The sequence below is a fragment of the Neoarius graeffei genome, chromosome 8 (genome assembly GCF_027579695.1).
Source record: "Neoarius graeffei isolate fNeoGra1 chromosome 8, fNeoGra1.pri, whole genome shotgun sequence".
NCBI classification, from domain to species: Eukaryota; Metazoa; Chordata; class Actinopteri; order Siluriformes; family Ariidae; genus Neoarius; species Neoarius graeffei.
In genome coordinates, this window is record NC_083576.1 from 64,297,940 (window position 1) to 64,318,248 (window position 20,309).

The 20,309-nt window shown below is 40.5% G+C and overlaps 1 protein-coding gene across 1 annotated transcript in view; it reads right to left on the minus strand.

Annotated features, from left to right (window-relative positions):
• The window catches only part of ccdc69 (coiled-coil domain containing 69), a 44,742-nt gene that overhangs the window by 11,427 nt on the left and 13,006 nt on the right, over positions 1-20,309 (minus strand). Inside the window, exons 2-3 of the mRNA XM_060928017.1 lie at positions 6,197-6,257; positions 4,234-4,412 (exon numbers count right to left, since the gene is read on the minus strand). Coding sequence (XP_060784000.1) covers positions 4,234-4,412; positions 6,197-6,257 — 240 coding nt within the window. The remainder of the gene's footprint in view (positions 1-4,233; positions 4,413-6,196; positions 6,258-20,309) is intronic.

Genomic DNA, 20,309 nt, shown 5'->3' on the forward strand with positions numbered 1-20,309 from the left:
AACAGACATCTTCTGGCTTGCTTGTTCTTTTCTGTGTCTGAATGACTTTCAACTTGAAGCAACTTGTCCATGAAAGATCTGGCTTACATTCAGAGGCAAGTATTAACTTTGCATTGCAATAGTCTAAACCCTGAGCATAAATAACCACCATTTTGTACAAAACCTTTAATCATATTAGATTGTCAAGTGCAAAGCGTTACCTTTCAAAACAATATGTTGGAAATGAACAATAATAATGGCTTGTTAACTGATTTGTCATGGCAATGTTTTCTGCTGACAGCAACTCAAGCCACACATGGACCAAAATCAGCTTTGATTAACACGTTTGTGTTATTGGCAACTTTTGAGCGAAATGGCATGTGCAGCCATGACTCACTTGCCACATTCATTCATGTCATACATTTAGTCATCACTTACTTGGTAAGTGGGAATTCAGTGTATAATATTATTCTATCCACATTCACTGGATATGATCTTATTAGCTACTCTACTACAAGGCTATCAGCTCATATACAGTGAGTAGAGAAAAAAAATAATAATGGCGGAGCGTTTTGCTGAACCAACCGAGGACAAAATTAAAACTCTACTCAAAAACAAAATCCCAAAAAATACAAAGGAATGAAGGTATTTGATGGTAAGAATGTATCTTTTTATTTGTCAAGAATAATTATAGCATTTTTCACAAATTGCTACTGTCATTTCACCGGTTTGTTTACATTTCTTCATCTTTAAGCATTAAAATTTGTTGAATTTTTTTTTTTTAGACTGGTTCAAAAGCTCAAAGAAAAATAAAAATTTGAATATTTTACGACACATGCATGTACAGTGGTGCTTGAAAGTTTGTGAACCCTTTAGAATTTTCTATATTGCTGCATAAATATGACCTAAAACATCATCAGATTTTCACACAAGTAGATAAAGAGAACCCAGTTAAACAAATGAGAAAACTATTAGACTTGGTCATTTATTTATTGAGGAAAATGATCCAATATTACACATCTGTGAGTGGCAAAAGTATGTGAACCTTTGCTTTCAGTATCTGGTGTGACCCCCTTGTGCAGCAATAACTGCAACTAAACGTTTCCGGTAACTGTTGATCAGTCCTGCACACCGGCTTGGAGGAATTTTAGCCCGTTCCTCCGTACAGAACAGCTTCAACTCTGGGATGTTGGTGGGTTTCCTCATATGAACTGCTCGCTTCAGGTCCTTCCACAACATTTCCATTGGATTAAGGTCAGGACTTTGGCCCTGTCCACACAGCAACGGATTCAGGTGAATCTGATAAAATTGTTTATCGTTTCGGCCTAGCGTCCACACGGCACTGGCGTTTTGGGTGCCCCAAAATGAAATCTTTTGAGAACGGGTTCCAGAGTGGAAAAATCTGGCAACGGCACCGATGCGAAGTCGTCTGGATGAGTAGAACGGATTTGTTTACGATGATGTCACAACCACATGACTGAGTGCTTCACGCCGGGTAGAAGTGTAACGAACTCAACGCGAGTTGTCAACAAATCCTATAACTTGGTTCATGAAACGCGCTTACAAAATATTTTCACTGTGAATATTTATTGTGTAATGGTGCAAAGTGAGAGAGAGAGAGAGAGAGAGAGTGTGAGAGAATAGCCCTTAGGGCAGAGTCTTTAGTCCAAACACTGCAGAAGCAGTACCAAACCGCACACCGCCCATGTGCTTTCCAAAAACAAAAACAATCCCGCCAGCAAAAATAGGAAAAAAAAAAAAAAGGAGCGATTTCACCTCTTCAGATGTTGGTTTAAGTCCGACAATACGTTCCTCAAAAAGGGTGTAGAACAACAAAGTAATCCATCAACGTGTAGCATTCAATTTATTCCGGACCATTAAAGAACTCTGGAGGATATCAGAATGTTGGCGTACCGGCTTCCATCTACCCCCATTCATTCCTCTTTCCGCGTCTTTCGTTTTACGCTACTGATTAATAATCAAAACTTTATGTGGCTGATGCTACAGAAGAAGGGGTTTATGCGCATGCGTCTACTTCTTCTATTGTTCTGGTGTCTCCGATGGGACCGTCTTACAGCGCACGTAGAGGTGTGGCATGTGTATTGCATCGTTTTCAGCAAGCGGTGCGTTGCCATATGTACCTGATATTTTACTGATCTGTTGCCCATGTGGACGCGATATTTAAAAAAAAAAAAAAAAAATCTCGTTGCCGTTGTCGTGTGGATGTAGCCTTTGACTTGGCCATTCCAAAACATTCACTTTATTCTTCTTTAACCATTCTTTGGTAGAACAACTTGTGTGCTTAGGGTCGTTATCTTGCTGCATGACCCACCTTCTCTTGAGATTCAGTTCATGGACAGATGTCCTGACATTTTCCTTTAGAATTCACTGGTATAATTCAGAATCCATTGCTCCATCAATGATGGCAAGCCATCCTGGGTTTTCCTTTCTCCAAACATAACGCTTCTCATTTAAACCAAAAAGTTGTATTTTGGTCTCATCCGTCCACAAAACATTTTAGCAATAGCCTTCTGGCTTGTCCACATGATCTTTAGCAAACTGTAGACGAGCAGCAATGTTCTTTTCAGAGAGCAGTGGCTTTCTCCTTGCAACCCTGCCATGCACACCATTGTTGTTCAGTGTTCTCCTGATGGTGGACTCATGAACATTAGCCAATGTGAGAAAGGCTTTCAGTTGTTTAGAAGTTACCCTGGGGTCCTTTGTGATCTCGCCGGCTATTACACACCTTGCTCTTGGAGTGATCTTTGTTGGTCGACCACTCCTGCGGAGGGTAACAACGGTCTTGAATTTCCTCCATTTGTACACAATCTGCCTGACTGTGGATTGGTGGAGTCCAAACTCTTTAGAGATGGTTTTGTAACCTTTTCCAGCCTGATGAGCATCAACACTTTTTCTGAGGTCCTCAGAAATCTCCTTTGTTCATGCCATGATACACTTCCACAAACATGTGTTGTGAAGATCAGACTTTGATAGATCCCTGTTCTTTAAATAAAACAGGGTGACCACTCACACCTGCTTGTCATCCCATTGATTGAAAACACATGACTCTAATTTCACCTTCAAATTAACTGCTAATCCTAGAGGTTCATATACTTTTGCCGCTCACAGATATGTAATATTGGATCATTTTCCTCAATAAATAAAATGACCAAGGATAATATTTTTGTCTCATTTGTTTAACTGGGTTCTCTTTATCTACTTTTAGGACTTGTGTGAAAATCTGATGAAGTTTTAGGTCATATTTATGCAGAAATATAGAAAATTCTAAAGGGTTCACAAACTTTCAAGCACCACTGTAATCGGTCACATGTCCATTAAGCGGAAATGATTTTGTTGGATTTTTTTTTTAGAAAGTTATCATCGAATTTGCGCCAAAAAAAAAACAAAACGCTCAGTTTCTCAAAACCCAGTGAATGTGGATAGAATAAAACAGTTATTCCAACTCGGCGTCACGCACCTCATCAGCTCGTGTACAACTTGATTTCGTGGAATACGTAACATTCATTTCGGATAAAAGTATTATTCCTCACTACAAGTGGGCACTTGGGTCTTTTAAACATTCTCTTACAGTTTAGCTTTGATGTCGTTTCTCCCATTTTTTTTTTTGTTCAGCCCTAGTCTATACTAACAATCAATTTATCATGAGACATTTCACACGCACACGTTCTGAAACCTTGCTTTTGCAGATCGATACAACATTTCTGCAGTGCAAAAAAAATCTGAATAAATATCAATGTTTATATTAAAAAAAATTTTTTTAAACTATAATTTTCTTTACTTTTTCTTGACAGTGGTCATATGGGACATGTTGAAACTGTTTGCATACACAGTATGTATAGAAAAAAAGAAAACAATTCAGCATTAGACTTATGACTCATTCACATGAGTTCGCTCCATATATTAAGATGACATTCAGGGATCTCTGCAGACCACAACCAGAGGCAGCACTAGGGATTCAGAAGAGCTCCCCCTAACCAGTAAGTCCAACATAGGCACATGTATATACGAGGGTAAGTCAAAAAGTTCTAAGACAAATTGAAAAAAAAAAAAAAAAAATCTATTTATGAAAATAAAGCCATTTCTCTACATATCCTCCATTTAAGTCTAAACACTTCTGCAAGCGATGCTTCCATCGGAGAATTCCTTTAAAATTCCTTTTGAAATAACGTCGGTCTTGGAACTTTTTGACTTGCCCTCGTAAACTAGGAGACGTGACTTTTCAAACAGCTTTACCATCTCAGTGATCGTGTGCACGAGCATGCAGATGTCTCCGTGCTGATGATCCTTCAGAAGTTGGTCTCGCTCTTCACTTCCTGAAGTTGCTAGGACCTCATCCAAGATTTTCAGCTGCCACTCATACTTTTCCAGCTGTGACTCTGGACCAGAGTCCTTCTCCTCAGATGTGCATGTTCCTGGTAAACAACAAAAGTGTACTGAGTCACAGCAAGTCTTAAAATTTTGCACCCCTAAAGGATAAAAAGGTCTCTCTGCATTACCAAATTCTGTGTTATCACATTGCAGTGCAGAGTTTTGCATGTTTCATTAGTCCCATGAAGAATTACACAATAATATACAAAATGAGTGTTACTTTATGGTATTAAGGAATAGGAGTTGCTCCGGAACACAAAGGTGATGTGGCAAACTGAAACACACCACACACAGATACAACAGGCCAAAATGGAACTGGAAAGAAAAGCATAAAGAACTGTAAAGAAAAAACAGTCTTGTTTCAGTACAAAGTTCCAGATGTGATCAATAATCACATGACGATTTATGGATCAGTGTGTCTCTCAAAGATGGATCAGGTGTGTTAGGAGTTTGAACCCCTGTAGGGCAGCGATTCCCTAGGAGTTGTGAAACCATGGTCTAGTTTACTGTGCTGCATAATAAATCTTTGCTACAGTCCTTACACTTATCCCGGTCTCAGGCTCTCATGCACAAGTTAAAACCTTGAAACTCACTGCATCACAGCTTTTGGTTTGTTGGATCCCTTTGCCACGATGACTGCTAATTCCACAAATGTGCTTATAGGTTTTTAACCTTCATCCTACCAAGTGGGGTCCATCTGGACCCCGCACCTATATGTTTGTTTGCCATTTTAAAAATGTGACATACTGCCTCACCGTTTTATGAATTTGTCGGAATTTATGTCTTAATTAAAACACTAAAGCACCAGAAGATCAGCTTTTTGCATTGTGAAGGTATAATTAATTTGTTACTGGGGTCCAACCGGACCCCAGAGTAAAGTTTATCTGTCTTTCATTTTATAATTGAATAGCACACTGAAAGTTAACTTCTTTTATTTCTTTTATGTTCCATAATGAAACTACCAAGGCATTCCTTCTTGGGGTCCGTGTGAACCCCACTGCTGCAATAAGCACAGGCTGCAAAACAAAAGCCCTAAATTATTTTACAATTACTTTTTTGTTTTAAATTCTGTAAGAAAAGACCTAAGTTGTAATCCAGAATGTTTTACAGCTGCATGAGCTGCAAAAATCATGTATATAATGCCAATTTTTTTTGTGGCGCTATAATTTGCTACATGTATGCTAGTTATTGCAATATTATTGCAATGTTATTGCATTTATAATACATCATTGATATTCAGCCATAGTGGATTTTCTTCTTCAATAAAGTTATGTCTGTTTGCTGCATTGAATTGGTTCTTACTGCATTGATTTCAAGGTATTCCCTCCTGGGGTCCATACGGACCCCGCCTGGTAGTTTGTGTATGTAAAATTGGCTGGTAGGATGAAGGTTAAGTGTGTTCTTTATGCCTTGGGCCCTTTAGTGTATTGCTGTTATTAATACAAGATGTTCTGAACAAAACTTATCTGGTGATTTTGTCTTTATAAGCTTTAATTTTAAAGAAAAGTATTGGGGTCCAAACGGACCCCACATGGTAAGATTAAGGTGTAAAATAGCATGGTAGGATGAGGGTTAATGCTAGTTGAGCACCAAGTTACTGGTAGTGTAGTCTACCCGCCTTCACACCAAAAACATATTATTTTATACCCTTTGGTAAGGAGTGTTTGTGCTCATTTGGCACTAGGGTATAGTTATTTTTCCAGTAGTATCCCGACATGATTGAAATTTATGTCAGTGCTAACACAATTATGGCATCTACATGCTTAAAAGGGTGAAAACGTTTGTTTTTCATCAGCATGTTTATATGGTAAAACAGGAAACCACTCACCACTTCCATCATGAGTACTGCTGATCTCCTTTAGATGGGTTTCATTCTTTGCTTGTTTTTTCTTGAGTGAGGAAACAAAGAAAAGACTGAATTTACAACAAGGAAGCTTGCTTATAGTGGTATTTAATACAGGGGTGCAATGAACATTTCATAAATTCAACCCCCCCCACACACTAATATATATCCGAGCGCTATGGAAATAAAGAGACCACTTTTAATGGTGACAAATTCACCACCATAAATGTTAAATTCTAAGCGTTTGTTTCAGAATGCTTGTTTGAGGCATCAATATTGGTCTTAACCCGTTCATCAAAACACATGACCTTTTAATGGGTGTTTCAGCAGTGCCAAACACACATCAATGCTGGTTGTGGAATGGATAAAGCAGATTAACATTAATTTTTCTGAATGGCTGTCCCAAAGTCTTGACCTCAAACCTATCAAAAACATGTGGACTGTGCTTAAAAGTTGGGTCTGTTCCAGGAGACTAACTAATTTAACCAAACTCTACAAATTCTGCCAAGAAGAGGAGTCAAATATCTAATATGAATTCTGCCAGAAACATGTTCACAGCTACCAAAAGTAAATCAAGGTGAAACTTGCTAAGGGGTGTTTAACCAAATATTAGGTGTGCTATGTGTACGTTTTTGACCTTGTGTTGAATTCAGAAAACCCAAAATAAATTAAAACGTACAACAAATTCTTGATTTTCGATGCATGCATGCATCCATGTTGTACAATTCTAAGAAATCCCTGAAAGTCCAACATTGCCATGGCATTCATGTCAATGATGAGTGTATGTAAACATCGGACCACAACTGTAAATGTGCTCGACTGAACAATTAAGCAAATATCTGAAAATGAAAACAGTAGTTGAAGCCATAGTTATATCCAAAATGCTGCAAACCTGGGCTGATTAGTTTCATTTGCATATATTTAAGACAGCACATGAGCACCTTCATCCACCACGTCACTGTAGAACTGAAAACACCACGTGGTTACCCAACCACACACCCAGCTCACTGCAGTATAAACACTACGACTGTCTACCTGCAAATAAGTTTAGGCTTGCAGTCTCTTCGCGTACGTCTGTCTGTTTTACGGTACCATTTTCTGCTCATTACAACTATATATTACTTTGGATTATGAATGAGTTAATTCTGAATAAACTTTTGCCTGGATGTACATGAAAAATACTATTGCTGTGTTCACACTTATACCGGTACGAAAGTGGTATAACTGTATTGATACAAAGTATACCGGTACAGTTTAGTGCATCTGTCCACACTAGCGAGAAATGTTTGCGGTTTTCTTTCACGGTAGTTGAAATGCGCGTGCGTGAAATGTTTCCGTGGTTACCGAGTAACTTCCTTCCGAGAATATATGGCATCCGTTATTTCGAGATCTCGAGAAAACAAAACAATTATTCCGTGATCTCGAGAAAACAAAATTATTTCATGATCTCAGCTGGATCACTGCATCTCCGTCGGTAGAGACGAAGCCGGGCCAGTCTTCTGCGGAGGTGCCGCGGACTAATTTTGAAATTATCCCTTATTAAAAGATTTAATGCAATCTCTCCCTGTGTCAACCCCTCATCAAAATATTACCTTATTAGGTGATCGATTATTCCAGACATTCTAATGACCAAAGTTGCGTCTATACAGAATGAGAAATGGCCCCAAAGTCAGCATAGCACAAGTCTCTTGGCGCACCTGAATGAACCATTTCTCAGCTGTTTACTCGAGATCATGAAATAATTTTGTTTTCCTGAGATCATGAAATAATTTTGTTTTCTCGAGATCTCGAAATAGTTGCGTTGTTTTCTCGAGATCCTGAATTAATTTTGTTATCATCTCGGGATAACAAGGTGAATAAAAAAAGGATTATATGAAGGGCCTCTCTCTGCTTCCGTACGGATGAAACAACGCGTGTGTGCTTTTTGTTGTCAATGTACAGTCTGTATTTCTGGTGGTCATTTATTCAGTCGAATCGTATAAAACGCACGAGGCAGTTGAGAAAGAAACAAACGAATCTCCATTCTTCACCATTTTATTCAGCGAAGACATCGATTGAGGTGTGTGACTTTGCGCATGCGCATTATATTTGTATCGATACAGAACCGCTTCATCTGTCCACACTACAGCGAAGCGCTACAGTACCGATACAATACCGGTATAGTTGCTAGTGTGGACAGGTGTTGCGGTACGAAAGTAGTATCGTATCGGTACAAAATCCCTAGTGTGGACAGGGTATATGACTGTTGCTAATCGTTTGTTCCACATAAACCTGCTGAAACCGAACCCCAATGTGTTCATTTTGAAGCTTTATAGACTATGGGCATAAATATCCAAAAATTACAAGACTTGTCTGTGAAGCAATTTCTTCTATAGAAAATCACCATGACTACAATGTTTTAGACCAGCTCTAGGCTTTTATTTTTGTTAGAAACAAAACATTAACATGTTATTGAAAATGAAATCCAACCGAATTACATTGCCATATAGACTACAGTAGTTATGGGAAGGCAAAAGATGAGTCCATCCATATAAACATATAGAATGCTTGCAAGTAGGCATGTTCCAAGTAGGTCATGATTTGGTTCATGATTCAAATTTTCCTATGATAACATGGGGGGGGGGATAATAATAATAAATGAACAATTTTATTTAAACAAACAAACAAACAAACAAAAACAAACAAAACCCTCCAACATTTATTTTTCTATTCATCAACAAATAATATTCCTTTTGTTAAATTAAAAAAAAAAAAAGTTCCATTTTCTTAACAACCGACAATAATTACCCACATTTGTAAAGGTTGGAGTAAAACAGAACAGCCTATTAACTAAACTATACCTTTTATTAAAGTTAGTAAGACCTTTATATAATAAACTTTTATACTACCTTCAGTTGACTCTTTTCTTTAGCGTTTGGCAGTCTGTAAAAAAAGAGAGCTCCAACTGCTTGTTAAATATTTGTACAATCACACAGCTGCTCTTTCCCCATTTTAAAATCTTTTTTTTCCAATCCATGTTTGTGCAGCATTAGAACGGTGTTACTTCCGCCTATGGTGAAGTCACATGCATTCCTGCTATTGTGCGTTTGTGTCCCCTCTGCTGTCTACACAAAAAAAACCTAAAACAAACCAAGGGCATTAATAAGGATTCATTTTTTTATTTCATCGATTTGAAGAGTCATAAATTTGTATCACAATTTATCATCACACAATACATCACTACATGCCGAACTGCAAATATGACTGCCTTGTGCATCAAAACTTCATCAGGCACACAGGTATAATGCATGCAATTTCTGTGTTACATAATTTATTGAAGACACCAAGCTTGAAACATCAGCAATCATACACATGATTCTAATGCTAGAGATCTTAGACTGACTGTTATAAAGAACATCAAATGTGCTGTGACAAAGGACAATCACTGGGCTTAAAAACCACTGTTTTCACAAATGCATAGAAATACTAATAAGTGACATTAATTTCTCTAGATTTCCAATAAATGAAGTCGTAACAAATTGCAATCCAGGTGGTGAGAAATCATGAACCAGCCTACTGGGCCTGTCAGCAAGTCATCAGTCAACGCTTTGGCTATTACCTGCAGTCATGGCTGCTTCATTTTCTTTCGATATATTTTAAATCGGTGGTGATTGTTTTTTGTTCTAGTGGGGGAGTGTTCTAATTTTACACTGCACTTTATTTTACATGGTCTGGTCAGTGCTTCCACGTCCCCTTGTTTTCCTCGTTTGTCCCGTTTGCCATCATGCAAACTGAAAAATCCGTCTAGTAGAAACAGTTCCTACCACCAACCAGACCGCGACAACGAACGTAGTGCAGCAAGCCGCTGGATTCAAAATTAGCTGTGCACACTAGTCAAGGTATATCAACACTGCGAGCACGTTACATGTACAGTAAGAGATGCAGCTGCTGGTTTTCTCTTGCAGTAGCACGGCTTGAGGTTCTCTCTTTCTCTGGTTGTTGGAGAAGAGAAGAAAAATGCTGGTGATTTGCTCATTTTCTCAACAGCCTACTGAAGCCATTTGTCTGTGTTACAGGTGATTTTTAAAAATCAGGTGAATCTGGACTCACTGAGGTGATTATCATTAAAAAAGGGGGCTTGGATTTTTCAGAGGTTCATGAAAGAATGAGAACACTTCGACAACCACTCTCTATTCACCTTCCCCCTCATTTCTCACTCACCCCACCCCTTTTATATCTATCCTTTTGTACTGCTCTACCCAGAATTACACTTGTATACCCATCTTTCTGTCTGTCTAATGTAATCCCCCCCCCCTTTTTACTGTCATTGCTGGGAATCGAACTCAAGACTGTCTGCTTTGAAGTCTACCACTATCACGGAGGATTCAGTTGCAGCAAAGAAATTGAACATTCCAATAGATTACCCAACCCTAACTTACCTAGGTGAATCCAGATTCACCTGATTTAAAAATAAATAAATAAAAACAAACAAACCACCCGTAACATCAGCAAGTCAGCTATGAATAAAAACTTAATAGCCCTGACAAACAACTGTCCCAGGCAGCCTCAGCTGTTAATTTGTCTACCCTGCAATTGTTAACTCCACCCCGGAGCCTAACCCAAGAAGCCAGCAATTTTGAAACTCAAATTTCAAACAAATACAGCTTCTCCTTTCAGTTCTCCCTCCAGAACCAAGCCCCATCACATGCAATTGTGCTGCCTGAGTATAAGGGTAAGAGGCGGATCTTCACATATTCAAGTACAGTACATTTAAATTCATTTCTTTGCATATCCAAGCTTGTTAGGAAACTGACGTCAGATGCAGAATTTCCCACACATAAGTGATGATTTGGTGTGGCACCCAGGTATACTGACACCTGCCCACTTAAAAAAAAAAAATCTCCATACACTGTATTGGATCATTCCATGTCAATTCACACAAATGCCCAAAACCTCCCCAGTGACACCTCTTCAATTTGCCTTATTTTTATTTTCTTAGGTGCCTTATGATGCCAAATGAAAGAATCCAAAATTTTAGCTTCCTAGCTCAAACGTTTTGAGTTATGGCCCTTCAAAGTTTGGGTGCCACGCCCACTTTTGGGGTCCGGGAATTGCGCACTTAATTTGCAAGCATTTTTGGAGGCCCATATTTTTTGTTCTAAGGGGGATATAGACCTGTAAACTGCTATATCTATGTATTCTGGCCCTGTCTATCAGATTCTGCGCCTAAAAATAGCACAGGTTTACTAACTTTAGAGATATTAACCCCTTAAAAGTGGATTTTTTAATGACAATTTTTTTGACATTTTGGGGGTCCATATCTTGGAAAGTTTTTATGTTGATAGGGTTTCAACTGATTTATCATATTTGGGAACTCTACTGTGTACTTAGAGAGTTTCAGGGGACTCAGAGGTTTGGTGGGGGTACAGGAGGGCCCCAAATATGGCTTTGGGACAAAATTACCATTTGGTACGTCCTACTTCAGGCCATTAGTTGGCCATGTGGGCACATGATGACAACTGGAATGAACCTTTAACCCTATCAACAGATACCTTTTATCAAACTTTTAAGCCAATAAAAACTTTGATTATCCAACTCCTTCAATACAAACTAAGCATTTGTATATGGTACTATTTTTGCATATTTTCTGAAAAATCCTAAGTCCGGAAAGTAGGTCAACTGTTGTTTTGACTGCCTGTTCATGTTTAAGGTAGTAAAAGCACACCCATATAGTGATTTTAATCTATGGGAAGATTATTTATACCCAATACCCCATTAGTTATATCAGGGGTCGGCAACCTTTTTGCCATGTAGTGCCAATTAGAAATTTTCTTGTTAGTGTGCCATTCAAATAGGTGTTGTTAACTATGTGTAATTAGACGCCACACATTTTAGACGGATATGGATATTTAATGCATTGAGCAAATGTAAAACACCATTGCACTTGTTTTATGCCTTTAACCTCACACACAAGGTTTAAGAACACCCCCCCATTGGATAACAACATTGCAAGCAGCTTATACAAATTCACAAAATAACATCCAAAATCGTTCAGTAGGTAACAGGCCCAAGTTATTCACAATAAAGACGTAGCAGCCTAATGGAAATGGAACTGATGAATAATAAAACTACAGAAAAAAAATGAAATAATGAGTGTCAGAGAACATTGACAAGTAGCCTACATAAAGTAGTTTAACAATAAATTGCAAATTTGAAGTAGCCTTGTTACAAAATAAATGTTTTGCCCATCAGTCAATGTGATCCCTGGCCCTGCTTCCCCTTACTTAGCTCCGAGATGTGGGGATGGTGATTGGTCACTTTGAGTTGGACGCATGCTTCCGAATGGCCCGTTGTCAGACGACTTCAGGAGGGGCAAAGTACATTCTTCATGTGCGAAAATATCTGTTCACACGGATATGTCGATCCGAACACTGACAATAAAGCCAGTGCGATATTGCGAAGACAGTTGAACTTTTCGGGTAAAGCTGCCCAGCAAGATTCATTGGCTTTAAACAGCAGAGCTCCTCTCTCACAGTCACACCACAATATCTTGCCATCACTGCCAAACGTGCCACATCATTCACATCTACGCTTTCGTCAAGCGCAATGCTAAATACCGCTGCATCTTTTATGCCAGTTGTTTGCTGCACCCTTACATTTTCTGCCATTTCACCAATTCGTCGCTCAACAGTTCTGGCTGATACGGGCATTTCTTTTATTCTTGATTTTACTGTCTCTATTTGGCAGCCCCTCAAAAAGACTACCCGAGCCGGAGAGAAAGGCCTCCTTAACGCACTCACCGTCTGTGAATGGCTTTCCATGTTTAGCTATGCAGTGAGAAATTATATAGCTAGCTTCAGTGGCATTGTTTTTAGCTGAGGTAAAGACTGTTAAAGTGTGGGCTTGCTTCCCATACCTGCACACTGCGCGTGAGAGTGATTCATCTCTATCTGCCTGATCTTTGAAAGTCTTTTCGTGCTTTGCCTCGAAATGACGTTTAACACTGGATGTTCGACACACAACAGTTTCAAAACACAATGTGCTCACAGCACGGTCCCTCTGAGAAACGAACCCATATTCTTTGGTCCACGAGGAGAGGAAAGCCCGAACTGTCGGCTTCTTTGCCATCTTAGCACGACTGCTGCATCAAGTGGGCCCGTCTCGTGAGAAATATGGGGAGGGGGAAGTGTTGCCAGATTGGGCGGGTTTAAGTGCATTTTGGCGAGTTTTGAACATATTTTGGGCTGGAAAACGTCAGCAGTATCTGGCAACACTGGGAAGGGGGCACTATATTGTTGTGTAGTCATGCTAAAAGAGCAGGCTCGCCATGCAACAGCCAATAACAGTTCAAGATGACATTTGAACATTTTTAATGTGTTGAATAATTAGGTTTGTGTATCATCGTCAGCGTGCCACTGGAAATTCCTCGGCGTGCCAGTTGTGGCACGTGTGCCTAGGGTTGCCGACCCCTGAGTTATATTGACAATTACAAGGGATAAACCCTTTCCTGGCTGTTTCACGATGCTGGTTTTTTTTTTTTTTTTTACATTTGACACCTTTCCCTGTATCCAACCAAACTCTGACCACTATACACTTAATAGTTAAATGCATCTTTCAAACAGGAAAGGGAAAGATGCAAACAAGGGGATGATCCCAAGAAAAACATCCTGGTTGCTTTACTACATTTATTCTGGCATCCGATCTGGAAGTTAAACCTAGACTCATCAGGTTTTTATATATATAAAAATTTCCCCTTTTTACTAATTGATATGCTAATTTTCCCCACATGAGTGGCTAGGGGCCCCTTCCCATTTTCTTGAAAAAAAAAAAAAAAAAACCTGATGAGTCTAGGTTTAACTTCCAGATGCCAGAACAAATGTAGTAAAGCAACCAGGATGTTTTTCTTGGGATCATCCCCTTGTTTGCATCTTTCCCTTTCCTGTTTGAAAGATGCATTTAACTATTAAGTGTATAGTGGTCAGAGTTTGGTTGGATACAGGGAAAGGTGTCAAATGTAAAAAAACAAAAGACACCGGCATCATCGTGAAACAGCCGGGAAAGGGTTTATCCCTTGTAATTGTCAATATAACCAATGGGGTATTGAGTATAAATAAACTTCCCATAGATTAAAATCACTATATGGGTGTGCTTTTACTACCTTAAACATGAACAGGCAGTCAAAACAACAGTTGACCTACTTTCCGGACTTAGGATTTTTCAGAAAATATGCAAAAATAGTACCATATACAAATGCTTAGTTTATATTGAAGGAGTTGGATAATCAAAGTTTTTACTGGCTTAAAAGTTTGATGTTGATAGGGTTAAAGGTTCATTCCAGTCATCATGTGCCCACATGACCAACTAATGGCCTGAAGTAGGACGTACCAAACGGTAATTTTGTCCCGAAGCCATATTTGGGGCCCTCCTGTACCCCCACCAAACCTCTGAGTCCCCTGAAACTCTCCAAGTACACAGTAGAGTTCCCAAATATGATGATAAATCAGTTGAAACCCTATCAACAACAAAAACTTTCCAAGATATGGACCCCTAAAATGTCAAAAAAAATTGTCATTAAAAAAATCCACTTTTAAGGGGTTAATATCTCTAAAGTTAGTAAACTTGTGCTATTTTTAGGCGCAGAATCCGATAGACAGAGCCAGAATACATAGATATAGCAATTTACAGGTCTATATCCCCCTTAGAACAAAAGATATGGGCCTCCAAAAACGCTTGCAAATTAAGTGTACAATTCCCGGACCCCAAAAGTGGGCGTGGCACCCAAACTTTGAAGGGCCAAAATTCAAAAACCATTCCAGCTAGGAAGCTAAAATTTTGGATTCTTTCTTTTGACATCATAAGTTACTAATAAAATAAATATCAGGCAAACTGAAGGTGTCACTGGGGAGGGTATGTGAATTGACATGGAATGACCCTATTGCCAAATGTTTTGGACACCTGACCATCACACCTATAGGTGCTTGTTGAATATCCCATTCCAGATGTAGTGCCCCGTTGCTCTTAGAATAACATCCATTCTTCTGGAAAGGCTTTTCACTAGATTTTGGAGCGTGGTTGTGGGGATTTGTCCATTCGGTCACAAGAGCATTAGTGAGGTCATGCACCAACGTTGGGGAAGGAGGCCTTGGATGTAGTCAGTGTTTCAGTTCATCCAACACAATTGAGGTTGAGGTCAAGGCTCTGTGCAGGCCACGTGCGTTCTTCCATAGCAACCTTGGCAAACCATGTCTTAAAGCGAGATGGCCTTTCGATTTCATAAAATCGGTGAAATTTAGTTTCCTCTGAAATTTGGTCATTGTGATATGTTTTTTTCTGTTATATAAAAAAGGCCATTCTGTGGTTGGGAAGTTATTTAATTTGAGGGGATTCCCTAGCAAATAATGTCACTCGCTTCACACCGTCATGCAGACAGAGGAAGTCTGTGCGCGCGCGCATGCGTAGGTCTACCATCTTCTTTTGGGTTTTACGGCAGCTGGAATCCATTGTTGCATTACTGCCATCTATAAGTTTACCTTGACCGTGCACTGACAGTTACATCATTCTGTCACTAAATGAACAGTTGATCACACCGAGGCGCTCGCTGACTGCTGATATTTATTAGTTTGGTCCTGTGTTTCCTTTCCTTCGCAACGTCTTTTCTTCTCGCTTTCCGTTACTGTAGTCGGTCTTTCACGTTTCATTCGCACACTCACGTCCTCCATTTTCCTCTCCCGTTTCAAATTTCTAGCCCACAATGCCTTGTGCGAACGGGGAAAGCCCACCACATGATGCATGATGTAGTGTCTTGAATTGGGTCATGGTGAAGCAGAAAAAAAATAGTGGAGAATTTAGAGCCACGTGGGGGAGCCTGTGACTCAAATTCAGTAGCTTTCGGTCCACTAAAACAAAAATAATTGGGTCTCGTCTCGTCTTCTTCCACTTATCCGGGACCGGGTCGTGGAGGCAGCAGTCTAAGCATGGAAGCCCAAACTTCCCTTTCCCCAGACACCTTGGCCAGCTCCTCGGGAAGAACACCGAGGCGTTCCCAGGCCAGCCGAGAGACAGTCCCTCCAGCATGTCCTGGGTCTTCCCCGGGGCCTCTTCCCGGGGGGACATGCCTGGAACACCTCCCCAGGGAGGCGTCCAGGAGGCATCCGGAAAAGATGCCCGAGCCACCTCAGCTGATTCCTCTCGATGTGGAGGAGCAGCGGCTCTACTCCGAGCTCCTCCCGAGTGACTGTGCTTCTCACCCTATCTCTAAGGGAGCACCCAGCCACTCTGCGAAGGAAACTCATTTTGGCCGCTTGTATCCACGATCTTGTTCTTCCGGTCATTACCCAAAGCTCATGACCATAGATGAGAGTCGGAACGTAGATCGACCGGTAAATTGAGAGCTTCGCCTTTTGGCTCAGCTCCTTCTTCACCACGACGGACCGGTAAAGCGACCGCATCACTGCGGAGGCTGCACTGATCCGCCTGTCGATCTCACGCTCCATCCTTCCCTCACTCGTGAACAAGATCCCGAGATACTTAAACTCCTCCACTTGAGGCAGGACTTCTCCACCAACCTGGAGAGGGCAAGCCACCCTTTTCCGGTCGAGAACCATGGCCTCGGACTTGGAGGTGCTGATTCTCATCCCAGCCGCTTCACACTCGACTGCAAACTGCCCCAGTGCATGCTGAAGGTCCTGGTTTGAAGAAGCCAACAGGACATCATCCGCAAAAAGCAGAGATGAAATCCTGTGGTTCCCAAACAGGATTCCTTCCGGCCCCTGGCTGCGCCTAGAAATTCTGTCCATAAAAATTATGAACAGAACCGGTGACAAATAATAATTATAATATTAAAAAAAATAAAAAAAATAATTGGGTGTCAGGGAAAATTCTTTTTATGACCTAAACATGCAAAATCTGAAAACCAGTCTACCTTTAATGGAGCTCACCATCACTTTGCTGGTACGTGTTTGGGCCCCTTACTTCCAGTGAAGGGAAATTGTAAATGCTAAAGCATACAGAGGCAGCATATAGAACAGTGGCGGTTCTAGACCAAAATTACTAGGGGGGCCGAGGTGGGGCCAGTGTTTTTTCAGGGGGGCACATATAAGGAAAAACATGCCAATATTTAAGCGTTCAAAATGTTTTGTTTAGTTTAGTTAAAACCAAAACAAAATACATTGAGCATAAATACAATGAGATAAACATTCTGTCTCAATAGCCTAAACATAAAATAAATTGTGCTCAATAAATCTTAAAACCATGTTTCTCTTTTTTGTAAAATAAGACTTCTATTTTTGCATACAATGAACCTTTTATCTGTCCAATGACACTTTTTAAATTCACAGCATGAATGAATTTTCTTTTTCACAGCATGAGACTTGAATGTACAATCACTATCTTTATCTAAATCACACTGTCATCATCTCACTCTTTATGTACAGCAGGGGGGAAAAATAGAAAGAAAAAATAAATTCACATACAGTGGTCTCAGAATCACCCTATAGCATTCACAGCAGGCTGAAACACTACAACAACAAAATTCTGCGATTGTGACTCCTTGAGAAACGGTCTACAAATGCATCAAGGTTCAAAGCCTTGGACCTTCTGGATTCAATGCTGAGCACACCAAGATTGCTTAAGGCCAATTTATGCTGACAACCCAGTCCTCGCAGATAGCGTCGCAGACAGTGTCTGCGTAGCCCCCCCCACCTTCGCAGACGCTCTGCGCGCACCTCCCAAAAATTGTGACCACTGCAGAAGCCTTGCAGACAACGCTGCAGACAAGAGGGCTCTGATTGGTCCACTCTACATCCGCTGTACACGCACTTCCGCTTCCCTACTTTCCCGGTTTGGTTTGTTTTCACGACCGGCATTTTTAAAAACACGAGCGAAGATGGAGCAACACGAAGAGCGGTTGATTGAGGAAGTACGTACATCTATACGACTCCAGTTCTAGTCATTATTAAAAAAAAAAAAAAAAAAAAAAGTTCTAGTCATTATAAGTAACCGGAGGATAAACACTCCACTAACCACACCCACCAACTACTCCTAGCGATTTCACGACTTCGCGCCCCCTTGCGTTGTGCCGGTGAATAACATCGCACACGCCTATTACTCCCCGCTCAACAATAAATTACAACTGTCTGCGAAAAGCTATCTGCGAAAGCCTTGTCGCAAGAGCATGCAGAGGCCTTTAGACGCTCCTCACTAATGGTGGACCGGAGGTAGGTCTTCACCAGTTTCAAAGTGGAGAAACTCCGCTCACAAGAGGCAGATCTCACTGGGAGTGCCACAGCTATTTTGCATAGTCTAAAGAGCTCAAAAAATACTTCTTTATATGGCTCAGTGAAACGTGTCAACGCTACTGTATCTGATGGCTTTTCAATCAAAAAACTTCGGACGTGACAGCTATCATCACTCGCGTCTGAAGTTTACAATTTGCGCTGCTGCTGGTCTTTCTGCTGCAGGTAACAGTGTGCGTGTAGCGCTTTAAGGAGTCCGTGTAGAACACTCCGTCATGTCAGTTCCGATCTTCGAGCCAGCGCACGTCGAAATTAATAAATCTTATCTGTTCAGCACAGGGGCCACAACAGGGGCCAGGAGCAATTTTACAGGGGCACTGGCCCCCTCTGGCCCCCGTTTAAAACCGCCTATGCTATAGAATTGTGTGCTTCCAACTTTGTGGCAGCAGTTTGGGGAAGAACTATATATGGGTGAGCTGATCAGATGTCCACGCATGTTTAGACAGGTTGTATTAATCCAATACTGAAAAATTAACACGTCCTGCTTTTACTTTTGCAACCCAGGGTCAAGGTGAACAGACCGAGACAGAAGGAAAAGCAGTAACAGGCAGAGAGAAAACCAGCTGGAGCTAATAAAGCAAACATTTTCTTTTCCAATTAATGCTTGCATATTAATTAGTCTACAAGTAAGACTGCCTGCCTATTAACTTACAAAAGTAAACAAAAAGTCAGCTCAGTAATTTCATGTTATGTTATAGGTACGTACTGTCTGAGGAACTCCTAATATTAGCGCGTTCTCACTATCTGCACACTCTGGAAGTGATGGTTTGGTTTTATCATGTGCTCCCCTACTGCCACAAAGAGGAAAGTCTGCTGGAACAACGTTATGCTGCTTATAAAACAGGAACATGAACTGATCTACTGAACAGATGTGTGACGCAAAATAGTTGCTGACTACAACCCCGATTCCAAAACAAGTTGGGACAAAGTACAAATTGTAAATAAAAACGGAATGCAATGATGTGGAAGTTTCAAAATTCCATATTTTATTCAGAATAAAACAGATGACATATCAAATGTTTAAACTGAGAAAATGTATCATTTAAAGAGAAAAAATGAGGTGACTTTAAATTTCATGACAACAACAAAGTTGGGACAAGGCCATGTTTCCCACTGTGAGACATCCCCTTTTCTCTTTACAACAGTCTGTAAACGTCTGGGGACTGAGGAGACAAGTTGCTCAAGTTTAGGGATAGGAATGTTAACCCATTCTTGTCTAACGTAGGATTCTAGTTGCTCAACTGTCTTAGGTCTTTTTTGTCGTATCTTCCGTTTTATGATGCGCCAAATGTTTTCTATGGGTGAAAGATCTGGACTGCAGGCTGGCCAGTTCAGTACCCGGACCCTTCTTCTACGCAGCCATGATGCTGTAATTGATGCAGTATATGGTTTGGCATAGTCATGTTGGAAAATGCAAGGTCTTCCCTGAAAGAGACGTTGTCTGGATGGGAGCATATGTTGCTCTAGAGCCTGGATATACCTTTCAGCATTGATGTCTTTCCAGATGTGTAAGCTGCCCATGCCACACGCACTAATGCAACCCCATACCATCAGAGATGCAGGCTTCTGAACTGAGCGCTGATAACAACTTGGGTGACAATTTCTCCTCTTTAGTCCGAATGACACGGTGTCCCTGATTTCCATAAAGAACTTCACATTTTGATTCGTCTGACCACAGAACAGTTTTCCACTTTGCCACAGTCCATTTTAAATGAGCCTTGGCCCAGAGAAGACGTTTGCACTTCTGGATCATGTTTAGATATGGCTTCTTCTTTGAACTATAGTTTTTTAGCTGGCAACGGCGGATGGCACAGTGAATTGTGTTC